The 20,044-nt window shown below is 37.1% G+C and overlaps 1 protein-coding gene across 20 annotated transcripts in view; it reads right to left on the reverse strand.

Moving 5' to 3' along the window:
• The window catches only part of RBFOX1 (RNA binding fox-1 homolog 1), a 1,522,779-nt gene that overhangs the window by 946,654 nt on the left and 556,081 nt on the right, over window positions 1-20,044 (reverse strand). For 16 of the 20 annotated variants that reach the window (XM_034784116.1, XM_034784117.1, XM_034784125.1 and 13 more), the window contains one exon: window positions 6,875-6,922. The exons of the other annotated variants lie outside the window; for them this stretch is intronic. In XM_034784116.1, coding sequence (XP_034640007.1) covers window positions 6,875-6,922 — 48 coding nt within the window. The remainder of the gene's footprint in view (window positions 1-6,874; window positions 6,923-20,044) is intronic. 20 annotated transcript variants of the gene reach the window in all.

A 20,044-nucleotide genomic window follows, 5' to 3' on the forward strand; every position in this document is an offset into this window, starting at 1 on the left:
CCACTTCCATCCCTCGGTGTATGTGGGGAGCGGGGGTCCCCAAGCTCATTGCAAGGGTTGGGTGGCAGAAAACATTCATGTTATACCATCCAAGCATGAGAAGCAGTTTAATTTTAACCATTTCATTGGAACTGAAATATCTGGTTCTGAAATGGAAATCTAAGCATTGTCTTTACATTAAAAAAAGATGGAGTAAGTTACAGAAAAGCAAAACTAATGTCTATGTATTTTTTTTCCTGGACCACTTAATAGGGATGCTGTTTGAAAGGGCATATTTTACTATGCTAATTATTAATGATGGGTACATTTCTGAAAGTTCAGAGTTCATTCCTAGCAACCATCCTAAATTCTAGGTACCTATTCAAAGGTTATTACCATTTCTTGAGTCTTCAAAATATAATTAAAACCTCACTTCTTCAGAAGATGTCTAGCATTTCTCAGTTGGAAAGATTACACCAACACCCTTATTTTGGATATTTCTGCAAAGGAGTACCAAAATGGGGGAGTGTGTGTGTGTGTGTGTGGGAGGCACTTAACCTATTAAAATTCATAATTATTTAAAGTTTGATCCTAAAAATGGGCAGTTTCATGAGTGATTCATTGTTTTTATATAAACTGTTTTGCTCATATATATCAAAATATGTATAAACGGTTCTCTTTTAAAAACTGTCAGTTTTTGTATCATAGTTGATCCTATAAAAATTGATGGTAAAATTACAGTAGTGTGATTTTCTTAATGATTTAAAGGGTATGCTATAACTGACTTTTCAGTAATTTAATATTTCTCCTAATCAAAAGCAATATGAGATTAACATATATTTGTGTACTTAGATTGAAAGACTGAGGGCATTTTGAGCTATTCTTGTAGTGTGGAAATCATACCCATTGTTAGAGAATTAGGAAAACCAACTGTGATTCCAATCCTGTAAACACTTAAACATTCTTATCTTTACCCTCGTTAATAGTCCAAATGACTGAAATGCCTTATGACTGAAATGCCAGCACATACGAATGAAGGTGAAATTCTACTCTTTCCAAGACAAGAGAGATGTAGATCTTATTGAAATTAAACTTATAGATATCTAGTATTATTTTTTGTTATTAATTAGAAAAAAGTTCCCATTAATTAGTAATAATATGCTTCATCAGTGGTATTTTTTATTATAAAATAGGAAATAAAAGGATGCTAATGGTGCATGTCTTAACTGCACTGGATTGTTTCTGGTGCCCAACACAGATGGAATCAGAATATTTATATTCCTTCAGGCTTGGTAAACTAGCTCCTGAACTCCTACTACATGGTTTCAAGAATTCTATTGGGGGAAAAAATGTATTGTTTTTATGGAATAAGCCTGTGATATATTTATGTAATGATTCCAGGATGGGTTCTCTGAGTTTGCACCCAGGACTGAAAAGTACAGACTTTATCACGTGAGCTAAAGGAATGAACTGGTAGATAGCAGAAGTGGTAATTGGATCAGCCACTAGAGGGGAACATTAAATATTTTCTACAACAGTGTTACAGTTAGATTAAACTACTTTTTTGTTTGTTCCCCCCAACCTCCCTGAAGAGCTCAAGTTGATTCCCAAAACTTGGGGAAGATGAATAGAGAGGACAGACAGAGAAGCACAAATAGAAACATAGTTAAATATACTGTATATATTTTGGGATTTCCACTTGCAAAAACTAGGCACAGGATAACCATACCAAAGCTCTAATATAAAAAGTTTCTGAGTTGAGAGTTGTACCTGTATCAAATCAACTGATAAAGACAGCAGATAATGTCTGTTGGTTGCGATCTTGCGTGCTTCCTTCATCAAGGTCTCTCTTGATATTTGACCCAATGATGTACTCTCAAAACAATCTGGGGGTGGGCCGGCTGATTCTCTCCTCCTGTATGCTATCTACAAGTGCTCTGTGAGAGTCTGTCATGTTATGAAAAGTGCAGGAACCAAAAGCAGAAAGGCAGGAAACAGCACTAATAAAAAGCTCACTCCACTTCCCTGCCCAACAGCTCTTATGCAGCTGTAGGCAAGATGAAATCACTCCAGGAGATTCAGGGGAAGGGCAACATGACAGTAATCATATGAACGGAGGGGTGAGGAATTCACAGTGTTCCATGAGTCCCATAACATTGAAGATTGGGAGAGCTGGATTTTATTAACCTTAAGGCATCGTATTCATGACATAAGACACAGGACATCTCATCTTCTCATTCCCGCCCCGCCCCGCTCCGCTCCCTCCCCCCAGTTAATTTTTTTTCTTTCCTACTGGTCATCAAGAACTTAATCTCAAATATTAACAGACTATTGTATATAACAATGTACATCTCTGTGATGAACGGTCATGGTGTGGTGTTTAAAACTTCAGGAGACAAAACTTAAAAATGATTACATTAATCCCTCTGCAAAGGTGCCACCACAATGCGTACCAGTTAAGCCTCACGTAAGCCCTCACAATAATGGGATTTAAATGGTAGGCATAGGCTCCTTGCTGGCCATCTGCACATGGGCGAACATACCCATATAGATGAAACATCACTTTTTGTTTATTCACAGATAACACCGCTGTGATGCATCACCTCTAGTTACGATGGGTCAACACACTATAGTACACTGCAAGACACTGTTTCCAGAAAAAAGTTATTCCCATTATCAAGAAATGATATATCCTTGCTGCTAAATTACACACTATTTAAAAAAAAAATTCTACTTGTTGGCCTATCACAAAAGAACTCCTGATGAGACATAATGATTAGACCTGGAAAAATGTCTGTAAAAAAAGAAACACGTTGAATAAAATAACATAAACCGCCCTACCACTCCTTTATCCTGGTTCATTTTGTGGGGGGGTTTGCTTGCTTTGATGTTTGAAATATATTATTTCCCCACCAACACCACAGTTACAGTTTCTGATGATCAGAAATGGTTTTGCTGAAAGACCCCATAACACCTGTTCTTGTGACATTTCCAGACCAACTGTGTAGACTCAAGTTGTACAAGTATAGACTCAAACTTCTGGATGTTTATCCAAACCAAAACCAAAATCAACCATTGACCTAACAGGGAGTAATATTCAGACATGAGCACAAGTAAGGGTTAAGGAAAATTTTACAAAGAAAGTTACACATTCAAAATGTGTTTGAGTGACAGAAAGTGAGTCCCATATCAACAAGTCCCAATGCAGAAGAGTAAATTAATATAGTATTATATGATTTGATGAGTTACTGGATAAACGCAAGACCTTTAAGAGGAAAACTAGAGAGAATGTTAGAAAATCTGTACTCTGCTAACTGCTGACTTTCTTTCCCAGTGAAACATATTCAACTAATGTCTAAGTTCCTCAGGGTTAATATGGGACCGAGTTACACTGTTTGCCAGAAATGCAAAAAAAAAAAAAAATCCAGGTATTTAATTGTAGCCATCTAGCATGAGATATAGGACATAAAACCTGAATTAAAAGATGGGCTAAGTATACCTTTGTGACCACAGAGTGACACTGTTTCACCATATAAAATGTAAGTAACAAGAAAAAAATAAAGAGTAAAGCATAGTCAGATAATATACTAATGAGTTTGCAGTCTGATTTTTTTCTGGCTATGGACAGCCTACTTTTCCAACATTTGTACTATGAAAATGAACCAACAAGTTTCAGAATTTCTCCATTTTAGGAATTAAAACTCAAGCCAATGGTGTTCAAAGCTTGGTGCCTAAAGTTAAGCTCCTGAATCCATATATAAGCCTGAAGCATGTACTTAAAGTGCCCCAGTAGTCCTACGGACACACTTGGATGAGCTGGGATGAACTTGGGTGAACTGGGGCCATAAATAGAAGTGGCCTGATTTTTAGAGGTGCTGAGCACTTGCCGCTTGCACAGACTTCATATGAGGCTGCACATGCTCAGCACCTCTGAAAGTTAGGCCTCCACATTATAGGTGCCATAATACGGATTTAGCAGTCCAACATTAGTCATCCAAGTTCGAAGATGGTACAACATTAGTCATATTAATTTTAGTAGGATGCACAACCTTTCAGCTTTTATTTCATCTCTGCAAATACAGAGATCTGCAAATACAAATCTTACCATTTGTTTTCATAGTATAAGTAAAAATTATCTACCAAGCAGTTACAATATCAGAAACAGCATGACACGGTCACATAGTGCTCTGAATTGGGTGCTTTTGTCAGTATATATAATTGTCCTGCAGAAAATTGCTTCCCGCTCCCCCCCCCAAAAAAAAAGATTACAAAATACATGTAGGGTTTTCTAAATCATTGGGAACACTATGTGAAATGTATTAAGATTACAAAGTTTACATCTTATGTACCATACAAAACACATACAAATAAATCCTATAGGTACAGTGCTACAGAATGAAAAAGTACTCTGATGTGAAAATCTTCGATACAACAATCTAAAAAATGTTTTAAAGGTTTTCTCAATGAAATTCTTTCTATGAATTGATGATGGTGTTGAAATTTTGCACTGGAATAGCCTTTAATCTTCCCTCTCTGAAAACTGGGTGCAGAGACTATTTAAGATCTTCAAGCCAGTATGGGGAAGCTAACTAGTATGCCAATGAAGTGTGGTAATGAAGACAGCACAAAAACATGTTCAAGCCATCCACCTAGCTAAGACGAAGGAAAGGGCAACTACAAAAAGAAAGATCAAATAGGAAAGAGGGAAAAACTGGCAATCCAATGTAAACTGAAAATATTTTATCACTATTTACAACAAAAACAACATACCGTGACATGTGAATGGCGTTTTAGGCAGACATAAAATTAGTAATGTAAAAAAAAAAATCAAAATTTGAAGTCCCAGAATTTGTTATGCATTTTAATTTAAAAACAGCCTCTGACCTTAAAAATAATCAGAATATTAACAGCAATGAGGACAATTTAAATTTCATGTTCAGGAAGAACACATTTTTTTTTAAAACTTCTAAACAGCATAGCAAAGACATTCTTCCTTTATCTATATGAACTCTGCTATCCTTTGTTCACAGACAGCATCACTAAATGTAATCAAAAGCATTTTTGAGCTCTGCTATGGAAAGCCATTCAGAAGCAATCTGAACAGTCAGTGAAACACTGCTATATTTACTTAACCTCTAACCATGAGAATTACAACATAAGATTAGTTCTATTATGTTCAATACTCGCCTGAGTTAAATATTTAATATTCCTATCTTTAAAAAGAAAAAAAATCCTATCCTTGGTTATTACAGAAATTGTATCACCAGCAAAGCTTGATAATTCTGGTCTTCAAACATCTAACACTATTTTCAGCTGTATTTGAATACCTTACATAAATTCCTAAATATTTGCCTTTGTTTAGCTGAAAATAGGTTTTTTCCCACTCCATTACTGAGGTTACCATATCCTTCTCATATATTTCAGCAAAGGAAATGAGTTTTATAAGCTGCTGCACTACTTCCAATATTACATTACGCCATAAGCAAAAAGAAAGTTGACAAGCAGTGCTTTATAAGACTTGGGAAATAATGTATCAATTAAAAGCTAGTTTCTGAACAACAAACACGTAACAGGCAAAAATCAGACTCTTAAAAACCTGGTACAGGTTAATGGTAACTCACAGAAAGAGTTAAATATTTAATTTCTGAGGAATAAAGGAATTGTTGAAATATATTGTCTCCAACACCAATGTTCAGAAAGAATGTTTCTTTGGAAGGTGCATCAAAGAAGATTCAGAGAGTCCTGTGGCACCTTTAAGACTAACAGATGTATTGGAGCATAAGCTTTTGTGGATGAATGCCCACTTCTTCGGATGCAAGAAGTGCATAAGCATTCACCCACGAAAGCTTATGTTCCAATACATCTGTTAGTCTTAAAGGTGCCACAGGACTCTCTGTTGCTTTTTACAGATCCAGACTAACACGGCTACCCCTCTGATACTCAAAGAAGATTAACACTGTTATCTGCATTCCTTCATTTCATGGCATAATTAAAGGAATACTAAAATAATAAAGAGTTGTGGTTTCAACATGCAGTTTTGACAGGGTCATGTTAGTAACATTAGAATAAGACCTTTCTTCATTTCTCTTTCGGGTTGGAAAAGACCAATGCTCAGCTTAAGCATTTCTTCAGAAAAAAGACCTTGGTTAATGAAGTCATCAACTATCTGGTAGAAGGCACTCAATTAATATCAGTATTAAGTTTTAACAAAGCAGGATCCCTCCTAACATTGCATATTAATCAGTTTTTAAGTTAACAAATTACAATTATTACTCCTAAATCTTTTAAGGACTAGAGGTTTAGATGAAGGAGAAAAGTGAAAAAAAATAGATATGCATAGCTTTATGTACTTTCTTGGACAATTACAACCGGAAAAGATATTTTCAGAGTCAACTCAATCCTAATCATGAATTTAGCAGAGAAAGAATGCATTGCAAGGCCAGGTATTGATAAAAGATTTTGAAAAGTAATCACCTGGATATTTTGAGAATACCGTACTTATTGCAACATACTATAGTTTTCTGCAGAGAATTTATGTGATGGCGTTGTTAATAAACACTCAATACCAAGCACAATGGAAAGCAAACTTGCAATAGAGATGGCTTTTACACTGTTTGTATTATATGCTCAAACAAAATGGAGAGCTGCAATTCCCTTCAGTAGTCAAAATAATGTCCACATAATCTATATTTTCAAGGCCTAAATATATTTTCCAACATTTTTTCACATAAAGACTCATGTAAAGCTAAAAATGCACCTCAGTTAAAAACCTCAAATTTAGACAGTTTAATTTAACTTAAAATTATACTATACTAATAATGACGATTTGATAGCCTTGAAACACATTTTTTCACCAAGTGGATTAACACAAGTGGCATTAAAATTAATCACTTACTTTTCTGTCTTCTGTTTCTACACAGGAACTGCACTCTGCTTTAGTATCCTGAGAAGACAGGGTAGATGAGGAAGGGGAGGACAACAAAAATAAAAACATTGGTCAGAGAAAGAACCACTTTCACAAAGCACATACACCATGGTTATTAAAAACTCAGAAGAAAGAAAGGGTACCAAAGTTCTGAAAGCTGTTTCTCAACCCATTATCTTTTATTGCACTGAGCTTTCTTTTTTTTTGGGTGAGGGGGGAGGGGTACACACAGTATCTTTAAAGTTACAGTGTTAACTTGTAAGGGCCTTAAGTAAGCTTAATAAACTTTATTAGAAGCAGATGTCCCTTAAGCTCAAAGATAGGTTTCAAAGGTCACAAAACACAAATCTGCTCCAATACAACAAGACCAGCACAAAAAATGAAACTCTAACCTCTTTCAGTTTGTAGGGTAGGTTTGCTTTTTGTTATATTTTGAGGGAAAATAGTTTTGTTTTTTTTTTTGTTTTTTAACAATATTAAAATTTACTACTAAAGGCCAAATTAACCTCTAGCATAAGTGGAGCCAACACTATTGAAGGCAATAAATCTGTTTGCTGAGAACAGTGAGCAATCTGCCCTTAAAATGTTGACACTATTACTGTAATATCTAGTGTTGCAATATTTAGCTGTCTCATTTTTATATTAGTTGGCTACTTTATATCTTGTAGATATTCAGTTTTTGGAACTCACTGTGCAATTGACCCTTGCCTTATTATACTTGAGTATATTCAAGTCTATTGATGTTTCAGAGATGCTAGCCTTCCATTGACTTCAGTTGGAGGGTTAGATGCTCCACACACCTGAAAATCAGATCCCAAGATTATGGACTTCCTATTTCTTTATGCATGCAAGTTAAGACTCTGATTTCCATTTAAGGTCCTTCCTTCTGGCCTGTGATTGTAGTACACCTCTATCTCAATATAACACTGTCCTCAGGAGCCAAAAAATCTTACCACGTTATAGGTGAAACTGCGTTATATCGAACTTGCTTTGATCCGCCGGAGTGTGCAGCCCCGCCCCCCTAGAGCACTGCTTTACCACGTTATATCAAAATTTGTGTTATATCGGGTCGCGTTATATCGGCTAGAGGTGAAGTTTAGCCTTGTTTATGCATAGATAGTATACCTATTTGGAATTTCACAAACATTTTCAGTTTAACTATGCAGTTCTGCATTTTTATTATTTGCTAATTCTAAATATCAGGCTTCTGCTTTTACTTCACAAGATATGCACAGATAATTCACTGTATAGGTAAACCATACTCTTAATTTTATTATTTCTTCATGTAATCTTTAGTATTTGCAAACAATCTGTATAGTAAGTTTGCAGTCAACTAAAATAAATGGAGGATTAAAATTGGCAAAGTTTTGTTTGCTTTCCAAACTCACTTGTACTCTAGTTGGGTGTGTAAGGCTCCTGTCTTCATTTAATTACTGCAACATTAATGGTTTGTTGTGAAAAGTGTTGTTTGGAGCAGAGAAGGCTCAGGTAAGGGAACTTCCTGCAGGCCCTGACTTTCTTTTCCTTCTGCTTCTTCAGTCTAGCAAGTTACCCTGATGTTAGATTCTCTCCTCTAGTATACAAGTATAACCCTTCACAGAGCTGCAGTGCCTTCTCTGTTGAAGGAAAGTTGTGTAAGCTTAGAACATCTAAGTAATTTGCATAACTATTTCTTGTACACATAAATATAAGGGGACTAGTACCATTCCCTATATTTTCTTGCATATGTAATTTTCTGAGACAAGCGTAAAAATATCTCAAAAAATTGGTTAATTCAACAACATTCAAGTATAAAAACTTGAGATTTTGTTTTTGTTTTTAAATTTGTAACCATTGGTGTTTTAGTTGGTTATTCACTTTCTTCAAACAGTACTTTCAGTATGAGAAAATCTAAGACTATCCTTCCTCTGATTGTCTAGGCTATTAGCTGAAGTTACTCTGCTACAAAGTCCCACACAGCAGGTTCAAGGCTGCTGCCCGATAGTATTTTCCAGAAAATTTCCGTTCCAACAAACTTGCAGAGAGTTATGAAATAAAGCAAACCATGATCAAATTAAACCGAGAGATCTCATTTGAAAAGGCACAATGCAAAATTTCCCAAGCACCTCAAACCCCAGCTCTTTAAACCTTATCCCCCATAGCAGGTAAACAAAAACAGAAAAAAATCCAATATTTTTTTCATGGGAAAATGAGGAGAAGGAAAGGAAGAGAGATAGGTGTTTGTTTGTTTTCCCCCCCCAAAATTCCTGCAAGATTATTTGTTTTTTCAACCAAAAAATAATAAAAAAGTTTTTCTGAAGATGTTTTTCAGTAAAAATATACTGGTAAAAGGTGTTTGTTTTCAAAAGCAAACTTGGTTTCCTGAAAACAATTTTTTTAAACCCCCCAAAAAAAGGTTAATTCTGCTAACACACCTCAATCCATACCTTTAATGTTCCTTACGAGTCCCATCCTGAACATTTGTCTTGCAGACGTCATGTTATATTCCATGAAAGGTTATACTCAAGCATTTTCTTTCAACTTTGACTCATTTCAACATCTCTCTTCTCAATTTATAGAGAGAAAAGCAACATCTATCTAGTGGCAGACTTTCCTCAATTTGCCTTTAACAGAATCCACTTCAGCTTGTTCTTCTCCATTTTGCAAGCAGGGAGGATACCAAAAAAAAAACCCCAACAACCCACCACCACCACCACTTCTTCTAATATGACACTAGTGCAAGCTTCGTTAGTCAATGCTTTTCACCTGTTATCTATGTCTGACCTAGATCATCTTTTGGAGATAATGGAATGCTCTTTAACATATTTACTGCTTAATTAAAGTTGAATAATATTTCATATTACCAAGGACAAAAGTGCCTCTCTCTCACATGCTGACCCAAATTAAATAAGTGCAGAATAAAGTGGCTCACCTTAAAATCAAGATACAGCTATTGCAAACAAGTATGATGCCAAATATTGCTTTGTAAAGACCTCACAATCCTTTATTCCTCTACACCAGGGTTCTCAACCTTTTTCTTTCTGAGGCTCACACAACGTGCTAAAAAAACTCCATGGCCCACCTGTGCCACAACAACAGTTTTTCTGCATATAACAGCATAAGTGCTGGCTTGAAGTGGTTTCCATCATATACTGGGTTTGGTTCAATGGTTTTCAGCATCCCCACTATATAAATTTTTCCAGCGCCCCTCTATAAAACCAGGGCCAGCATTAGGGGATAGGGCAATTGCCAAAGGCCCCATGTTACAGGTGACCTGCAAAGCTAAGTTGCTCAGGATTTGACTTTCTGCTCTGGGCTTCAATCAGTCTAATGCTATTGCTGCTTGGTGGACCCCTGAAACCTGCTCACAGCCCCCAAGGATGGCCTCAGACCCATGGTTGAGAACTGCTGCCCTACACTGTTCCATATGCTCTTGTACTTTGTTATTTTGCCATTAGCCTTTTCCATTTTAACACCAGAATTCATAAACATCCACTAGTTAGAAGAGTCAGTATAGAACACAATAATACTACTTCACCTGCACAAAACAGAACACATCTTTCCTCTCCCTAGTAGTATACAGGAATATTTTGTGTGCCTCAGTCAGTCCCTTCCTAGGAAAGGGTGCAGTTAAACACAAGCCAGCCTAGCTGGGGAGGATTTGAGGCTTCTCAGCTGCAGGAATCAGCAACTAGTAGAAAAATGAGACTACAAAATTACTGCTACCAGAGATAAGGAGGCATATTGTCCAGTGGATAAGGAATGAGAGTTAGATAAAACTCAGATACCATCTGCATTATCACTGATCTGCTGTGTGATAATAAAACATTTAATCTCTCAGTGCTTCTTGTGAAAGAAGGGTAATGATACTCAACACACCCCAGACCTCCTTTGTAAAGCAAGTTGAGGGCTGTATAGGTGAAGTTCCAATGTTATTCAGTGGCCAACAGTACCTACTTGTATTCACTTATCTTTGAATCTCCAAAAGAAGCAGATCAGGGTGAGGACATTCTCCTGTTAGGAATCAGAAGTTGCGGCAGAGCCAGTCTCTGGGCAACCGAATTAGCACAGTTGACCTGTAGTAAGCTCTCTGAGTGTTTGGAAGAGTCATCAGACTGGCTCTTAAACTCAGCAGCAGTTCAGCAGCTGCTCAAGCATTTGTCCCATGACTGTGATAGCTCCTGTCTTGGCTCATTCCAGGTAACCCAGGCCTAAGCCATGGTTCTGTTTCCTGATTTCTATTCTGACCCTTGCTTCCAGCATCTGGCTTCTGTGCTCACCACTAAGGCTGACCACCCACACCCAGGTCACTGACAGCTCCATTATAGCTTCAGGAGCAGAGATCTTAATTGAGAATGGTGCTCAAGGACTGCAGCAACTAGAGAAACCCTTTGTTATTTTATAGTTTTTGTTAATCTTGGGTTTTTACATTTTAAAATGTTTGTCTGAATCATTTTTGGCAACTCTACCCCAGCCACCATGCAGGTGGCACCCCAGAAGGCAGTAATAGCCACTTCCAATTCTACTCTGCTAAAAATCCTGCCTTCCTGTCAGCGGCATATTATCTCCTAGGCCAACAAGGCCTAGGCCTAGGGTGGCAAATTTGCAGGGGCGGCAAATTTAAAATAGCAGCCCAGCATTTTTGTAATTGCAGCATCGTGTGCCGCGATTCTACCAATCATGATAGCGTGTATTTAAAGCACCAATGACGGCGCGACGGTGACGCCATTTAGTAAACAACATACTTGGGACTGGAGTCGCGAAAATCCTAAGCGTTAATTAACAATATGACTGGAAGGAAGAAATTAAGCGGTGCTCAGTTAAAAAAAAATGCTATACAGAAGAAAGGGAAAATGAAATGATAGCAAAATGCGCAACATTAATTCCTTTGTTGTATCAGTTAGTGCCGACAGTGAGACAGAAAAAAAAGTTGAAAGAAGTAGTGAAGTAAAAAGTGAAAATATTGGTGTTGATATTGAAAATATTGATGTGTATAAAGTACATATTAAAACTAATAAAGAAATTCCGGCTGCGGTTAGTGTTGAAGAAAATGTTCCAAATACTAGCGTATCAGAGACTACCGGGAATCATGTTGATCTGGATATCTTGGACAATACTGCAGAGATCTGCGAATCACATCAATCAGAAATTCAATCTGACATTGGAATATCTACGATAAGTGACGACCCGGTCCAATGGATATTGAATGATGCTACAATTGAGTATTTATCAATGCATGGTATTAAACAAAATATCGATACTGATTTTACTAACTCAAAAAGACAATATACTGATAAAATGCGTGTTCTAACAAAAAATGTGTTTGAACGACATCTTTTAAACGTTGAAGTAAAGCCACGGCAATATCTTGTATATTCGGAGAGCAAAGGAGACGTGTTTTGTGCCCCATGTCGATTATTCGGGGGGATCTCTAGTCTGGCGATGAGTGGATACCATGACTGGAAAAACATATCAGCTCGACTACGTGAACATGAAAATTCGACTGAACATAAAACACGTGTACTGACAATGGTGAGGAGAGGCGAGATATCCGGAAGAATTGATACGAATTTAAAATTTCAAATGGAAGAAGACATTATGTATTGGAGAAATGTGTTGAAGAGGATTGTAGCAGTGGTAAAGAAACTTTCAAGCAGAAGACTTGCATTTAGAGGTAAGGTGGAAAATCACCTTATAATGGCAATTACATGATGGCCCTTGAGCTTGTCGGAGAATTCGACCCATTTTTAGCAAGTCACATTGCACGTTATGGAAATGAAGGTCGAGGTAACGTATCTTATCTTTCATCCTATACATGTAATGAATTTATAGAATTGATGCCTTCAAATGTGATCTCAAATATTATTAAAGAAGTAAAAGAAGCCAAATATTTCTCGATAAGCGTTGACTCAACTCTCGACATATCTCATGTTGATCAATTGGCTTTTATATTGAGATATGTAAACGAAAATGGCATACCAGTAGAGAGGTTTCTTTGTTTTTTACCAAATACTGGCCACAAATCAGAACAGTTAGCTGATGCTGTACTTTCAACTTTGAATTGTTATGGATTAGATATCGCAAACTGCCGTGGCCAGTCGTACGACAATGCCACTAACATGTCTGGTGTATATAGCGGGTTGCAAGCAAGAATTAAGAATATAAATCCTTATGCAGTGTATGTGCCTTGCTCTGCGCATTCTTTAAAGCTGGTTGGAGTATGTGCAGCAGAATATTGTCAGGAAGCATTTTCATTTTTCTCAACTGTCCAACATCTTTATTCATTTTTTTCTGCCTCTACTCACCAGTGGGAGATTTTACTATCTAATTTGAAGCCAGGCAGTAAAGTAATAAAAAGATTTTCTGAGACTCGCTGGTCATCTTGAGTGGAAGCTTGTCATAATTTGAGTGAAAACTGGAATGCTATAATTAAAGCCTTAAATACAATAAAGGAAGATGCTACTAAGAAACCTGTTACATGTAATGAAGCTGCAGGTCTGCAGCAAAAACTCTATCAACTTGAGGCAGCTTTTATGGATGTATTTTGGAGCTCACTCTTGGAAAGATTTCATATAACTAGCCAAAAAGTGCAAAATGTTTATATTGATATACAGACAGTTGTAGAACTGTACAACTCACTAGTAGGATACATTAACTCTATACGGGACTTGTTTGATATGTACGAAGAGAAAGCCAAAGAAAAATCTGAAATTGAAGACTACGAATTTGACACAAAGCGAAAAAGAAAGCGTAAACTGCAAGCTGAGGAGACACACGAAGTTGAAGTGGAAATGTGTGGTAGAGATAAATTTAAAGTAGTTACCTTTTTAACAATACTAGACCTTGTATGTTCCGAATTGAAATGCAGAAGTAATGTGTATCAAGAAATTTATGGCAGATTTCAGTTTCTCTCTAACATTACCAATACTTCAACAGCAGATATAAAAGTTCATGCTAAAAAATTACAGCTATGCTACCAAGGAGATTTAGAATAATCATTCGTGAATGAGTGTCTACATTTTCTATTGTATTTGGAATGTGTCGAAATTCCTGAAAATGAAAAGAAGTCAATTAGAAGATATTGCAGCCTTCTTCGAAATCGAAACATTCATTCAGTATATCTAAATCTTGATATTACCTTCCGAATGTTTGTTTGCACACCTGCTACAAACTGTTCAGCGGAACAATCATTTTCGGCATTAAAAAGGGTGAAAAACAGGGCTAATCTCAGTGAAGAAAAATTAAACTCCCTTTTTCTCCTGACAATTGAAAAGGATCTAACAACTTCTCTGGATTATACAGAATTAATTAATAAGTTTGCCGCTCAAAGGTGTAGGTGTAAACAAATGTAATTATTTACTACTCAAATACTTTTATTTCTTTCATTGTATCTACATAAAATAAAAAATAAATATTTGATATACACTGGACCCCTGCTTGAACGCGGCGTTTTGGATCCATGTGCGGTCCTGCGCTATAACCAAAATCGCGCTATACAGACTAAAACTAAAAACACTAAAACAAGTTTATATGGGGCCAGCCGCCAGGGGCGGCAATTATTTCAGGGCCTAGGGGCGGCAAAATCATTAATCCGCCACTGCTTCCTGAAAATAATTTCTCTGCACTGCTAGGTGAATTCCTGTAAGAAGACATTCCCTTACTACAGGAAAGAATGAATTTTAAAGGAGCAAAGATTAAAGAATACATTAGTAAAAAATTTTACATTTTTTATATCACTAAAAGGAAGCAGTGGTGTACAGGGACAATCTATGATAGGACATAATTAAGGCTCTATTTTAGACCTATAATTTACCACTTAGTAGCTGGATAGCAATCTTTAATTTATTGATTATATTTCAAAACAACAACTAGTAAGAACACTTGGACTCTTGGAAAACAAGGGGAAAATGCTGGATTCCTTTACAAGAGTATAGTTTGTACAGGTTATTCCTGATGCACACTAGTAGCAGGTGAAAAATATAAAAAAAGGCACTTTTAAAAAAAAAATTTCCTGCTGAGGACCATGCTAGTGACACAGAGAAAGCCATCTGGCACCAGCACCACAACTGCCATCTTTCCAAGATTATTCAATTTACTCTTGTCACAATTAATTTACTAAACCTGCACGGGTTTTGTTTTTGTGTGTCTGTTTGTTTTAGATGATAATATTGGTGTGTCATCCAACTCAGACCAACATTTAAGGACCCTGAGGGAATTGCTCATTTTCTGAATAATGTTGGACTCAAATTGGAAAAATGTCACTTTTGCAGAAACAAATTGTTATTGGTGTTGCGCCTTGTATCTCTGATGTCTTCTCTTAGTCTATGACCTGGCCTTTTCAAAGCTAAAGCAGTCACTACTGGTAATTTAGCTCAGACAGCAGCTATGGCAGTCGAAGTGTCAAGAGTTTTCATGTTGTTTCATGGGGCTGTGCATGCATATCTGCACCTTCAATTGCCCAAAGGAAAGGAAACACTTTCTGAGACAACTAGTATCATAATTCTCTAGACAAGTCACACCTGGCTAGTTAAAAAAAATGGTATGTTTGAATTTAAACGATTTATAAATATGCTTTCTACTTCCTACACATACCTGTTCTAAAGAACGGAGTCATGGTAGCTATTGTTGAACCTATGTTGTCAAAGCGAGTCATTTGTAAAAGGGAGGGTAGAGAATAAAGACTTTGGAGGGGGCATTCTCCACTGAGTGATATACTTAAAAATGTAGGGTGGTATTTTCCACAAGCAACAAGATAACAAAACTGATCTTCATGTCTGTCTATAAGTGTATATCAAATATCTCTAATGGAAGAGTCCTTTAAAATTTAGGAGGGATTAAACCAATAGGTGACTCTAAAATCTTCTAGGTTTTCTCAGAAAATGAAATGCTTTCTATAAAATTAGTAAACCAACCAATAGAATTTAGTAGAAAATTATATTCCTGCTATAGAATTGCTTTCTTGAATTCTATGGGTCTTTTTTATGCAAGTGATTTAGCAATAGCTGGAGTTGAGCTCCCCCCACGCCCCATCATACAGTTTAATCTGAATGCACGTTGTTCCATTATACCTCCAGTGTCAAAGCATAACAAGTACTTAGCCAATTACTTGTGATATGTTTTCAAAGTCTTTGCATGTGAAAGGAACAATATAAAAACCAAACTACTGTCTTGTTCATGGTTTTGTGCAACACCAACCAGGAATCAAAGAAACCTTATTTTTGCCATGTATCAAGAGTTGCATATAGGACAACATAAAACTCCTGAAAGTTTTACTAGTACTTAAATACAGATTCTACAAACACTTACACACAATGCTTAACTTTACAATGTGACTACACAAGACAGTAAAGAATAGAGAGTAGAATGTAGGGGATGTAATACTCATTTTAATCATTTGGACAATTTGGACTTGAATTGTTTTTGGAATTACGTATACTAAGCAGGTTTTTTTCCCCGCTCCTTTTTTGATTTTGTTAGTTTTGATGATTCATGTGGTTCAGAGGGTTTATAGTTTAAAATACTGGTCACTTTGGAGACATATCTACTGTCTTGATTTTTATCTTAGTATTTTTTATATTAACACCCTGGCCCCGCCCCTTCTTTGAGGCCCTGCCCTGTTCACGCCATCCCCCTTCCCTCCATCGCTCACTCTCCCCCACCCTCACTTGCTCGCTCATTTTCACATGTCTGGGGAGGGTCCCTTTTCAACCTGGTGTTCCGGTTGAAAACCAGACACCTGGCAACCTTATGAAATACAGAAGCAAAAGAAAGGGCCTGGTGATGTAAAAGAAAAACATCCAATGGCAGCACAAGTCTCACTCACGTTTTAACTTTGGGTTGAAGAGAAGGCTCTGAACAACTTATTTTATTTTTTATTTTATTTTATTGAAGTACAATAAGAATCAATAGAATGGACCTACTCAAATAATAAATTGTCACACTTAGAAAATTTAAAATATATGTAGATATTGTCCAATAGGTTTTGGGGAGCTTTTTTCCTGGCCAATGTGCCTCAACCCTTTACTGGAAGTACCAGCTTTAAGCAGGACAGTATGTTACTAGTAATGTACCCGGTGCTGGAAAAAATAAATATTTGAAAGTAAAAAAATAGGAAGTCAATTTTTGGGTTAGATCCTCCAATTCCTATTTGCACTGAGTAGTTCTTTAGTTACATTGAGTTCTACTTTTCTCCATGTATCACCCTATAAAAGAAAATAGAGCAAAGTGTTAGTAAAAGTGGCAAAATTATGCCCTTTAGGAGCATGTCCAATGTACGTGGAGCTGCACAAATGTAGAGGGAGACATAGTACCTGCAGGGCCGGATTTAGGGGATTGGTGGGGAGTTGCCAGTCAGTCAGTGAAATATAAGAACAAAATGAAGTGAGATCCCAGCTGCTGTTTTATTGTGTAATTGTGAACGTGTACTTGTGTTTTAAGACTTGAACTGTAAGTAGCAACTAATAAAGGACACAGAGGAAACAATTTGTTTATTTGTTTATATTTGGCATGAATAAATACAGATTTACAGATCCTAGCATGCAAATTTATCATCTTATATGACAGGGATAGATCATGCATTCAAATTGTGCATCAAAGTTGTGAAATAAGCTACAAATGCAATAAAAATAAGGTATTTAAAAGTTTAATAAATGGAAGGGGGTGATGCTAAAGATATTCCTCTCCTGGGGTACCATTTGACCTAGGACTGACCCTGGGTCCCTGCCAAAGAGTCTAAAATATAGGTCAGTGTGAGAAAGAAGTGCATTCTTTCTGGCTACTCAATCTCTCATCTGTTACATACATTATCGACACTAGCTGATGTTTTTAACAGCCACAGGAAGACCTTTCCACTAGAAACTGCACTTAGAACAAACTCATCAAGAGTCTACTAACACTGGTCTACAATTTTTGAGAAGTCGTCTGCTTCAGAGATAAAATGTGCTATTTATTATGTAGTTTGATGTGCTGAATTCAAATATGACAATTAAAACAACTGATTGACTACTGTTTCTAAGATATTTAAGTTTTTACATTTTATGTCTATGTATATTGCGTAGATAGTAGAGTTTTAATCATAAATTGTAAACCTACGTCTTTTCATGTGTTTATGGTTGCTTTACATGATAATATTTCACCTGTCCTGTTTATGTAACACCTTAAAAATCAGCAAAAGGGTTATATAAATAAAATATATTATGAAACAAAAAGCAAAAAACTATTATGTACATAGTTTAGTTCTAGTCAGTGTCTACTCAGCGCTTCTTGGCTTGTCTCTTGTATTCATTAAATGGAGTATCTCCTGTCACTGTCCAGCAATAGTCTGCAAGCATTGATGCGCTCCATTTGCCCTGATAGTGTTTCTCCATTGTTGCAATGTCCTGGTGAAATCGCTTGCCGTGCTCGTTGCTCACTGCTCCGCAGTTCGGTGGAAAAAAATCTAGATGAAAGTGCAAAAAATGTATTTTTAGTGACATGTTGCAACCAAGGCTTTTGTATGCTGTGGGGAGGTTTTCCACAAACAACCTGTAGTTGTCTGCCTTGTTGTTTCTGAGAAAATTTATTGCCACTAACTGGAAGGCTTTCCATGCCGTCTTTTCCTTGCCACGCAGTGCACGGTCAAATGCATCATCTCGAAGAAGTTCACAAATCTGAGGACCAACAAAGACACCTTCCTTTATCTTAGCTTCACTTAACCTTGGAAATTTTCCACTGAGGTACTTGAAAGCTGCTTCTGTTTTGTCAATGGCTTTGACAAAGTTCTTCATCAGACCCAGCTTGATGTGTAAGGGTGGTAACAAAATCTTCCTTGATTCAACAAGTGGTGGATGCTGAACACTTTTCCTCCCAGGCTCCAATGACTGTCGGAGTAGCCAATCTTTCTTGATGTAGTGGGAATCTCTTGCACGACTATCCCATTTGCAGAGAAAACAGCAGTACTTTGTGTATCCAGTCTGCAGACCAAGCAAAAGAGCAACAACCTTCAAATCGCCACAAGCTGCCACTGATGTTGGTCATAGTTTATGCACCTCAAAAGTTGTTTCATGTTGTCATAGGTTTCCTTCATATGGACTGCATGACCAACTGGAATTGATGGCAAAACATTGCCATTATGCAGTAAAACAGCTTTAAGACTCATCTTCGATGAATCAATGAACAATCTCCACTCATCTGGATCATGAACGATGTTGAGGGCTGCCATCACACCATCGATGTTGTTGCAGGCTACAAGATCACCTTCCATGAAGAAGAATGGGACAAAATCCTTTTGACGGTCATGGAACATGGAAACCCTAACATCACCTGCCAGGAGATTCCACTGCTGTAATCTGGAGCCCAACAGCTCTGCCTTACTCTTGGGTAGTTCCAAATCCCTGACAAGGTCATTCAGTTCACCTTGTGTTCTGAGATGTGGTTCAGAGGAGGAGGATGGGAGAAAACGTGGGTCCTGTGACATTGATGGTTCAGGACCAGAAGTTTCATCCTCTTCCTCTTCCTCTTCTGACTCAAGTGAGAATGATTCTGGTGCATCAGGAACTGGCAGTCCTTCTCCGTGGGGTACTGCGCGTATAGCTGATGGAATGTTTGGATAATGCACAGTCCACTTTTTCTTCTTTGACACACCTTTCCCAACTGGAGGCACCATGCAGAAGTAACAATTGCTGGTATGATCTGTTGGCTCTCTCCAAATCATTGGCACTGCAAAAGGCATAGATTTCCTTTTCCTGTTGAACCACTGGCGAAGATTTGTTGCACAAGTGTTGCAGCATATGTGTGGGGCCCACCTCTTGTCCTGATTTCCAATTTTGCAGCCAAAATAAAGGTGATAGGCTTTCTTAACCATAGTGGTTATACTGCGCTTTTGTGATGCAAAAGTCACATCACCACAAACATAGCAGAAGTTATCTGCACTGTTCACACAAGTACAAGGCATCTCTGCTCACTTTGGCTAAACAGAAATGTGTCCCTTTGCAAAATCAAACACTGACAAATAAGAGCACGACACTGTATGATTTCTAGAGCTGATATAGGGCAATTTGTTCAGCAGAGTGATGTAAGCTTCGTTATGATTGCATCATCCATGACTTCTAGGAATAACATGATGAAATTCATATCATGTATGATGTAATACCAGCTTCGGATTGCATCATTCATTGTTTTGCC

The sequence above is a fragment of the Trachemys scripta genome, chromosome 10, assembly GCF_013100865.1.
Source record: "Trachemys scripta elegans isolate TJP31775 chromosome 10, CAS_Tse_1.0, whole genome shotgun sequence".
NCBI lineage: Eukaryota > Metazoa > Chordata > Testudines > Emydidae > Trachemys > Trachemys scripta.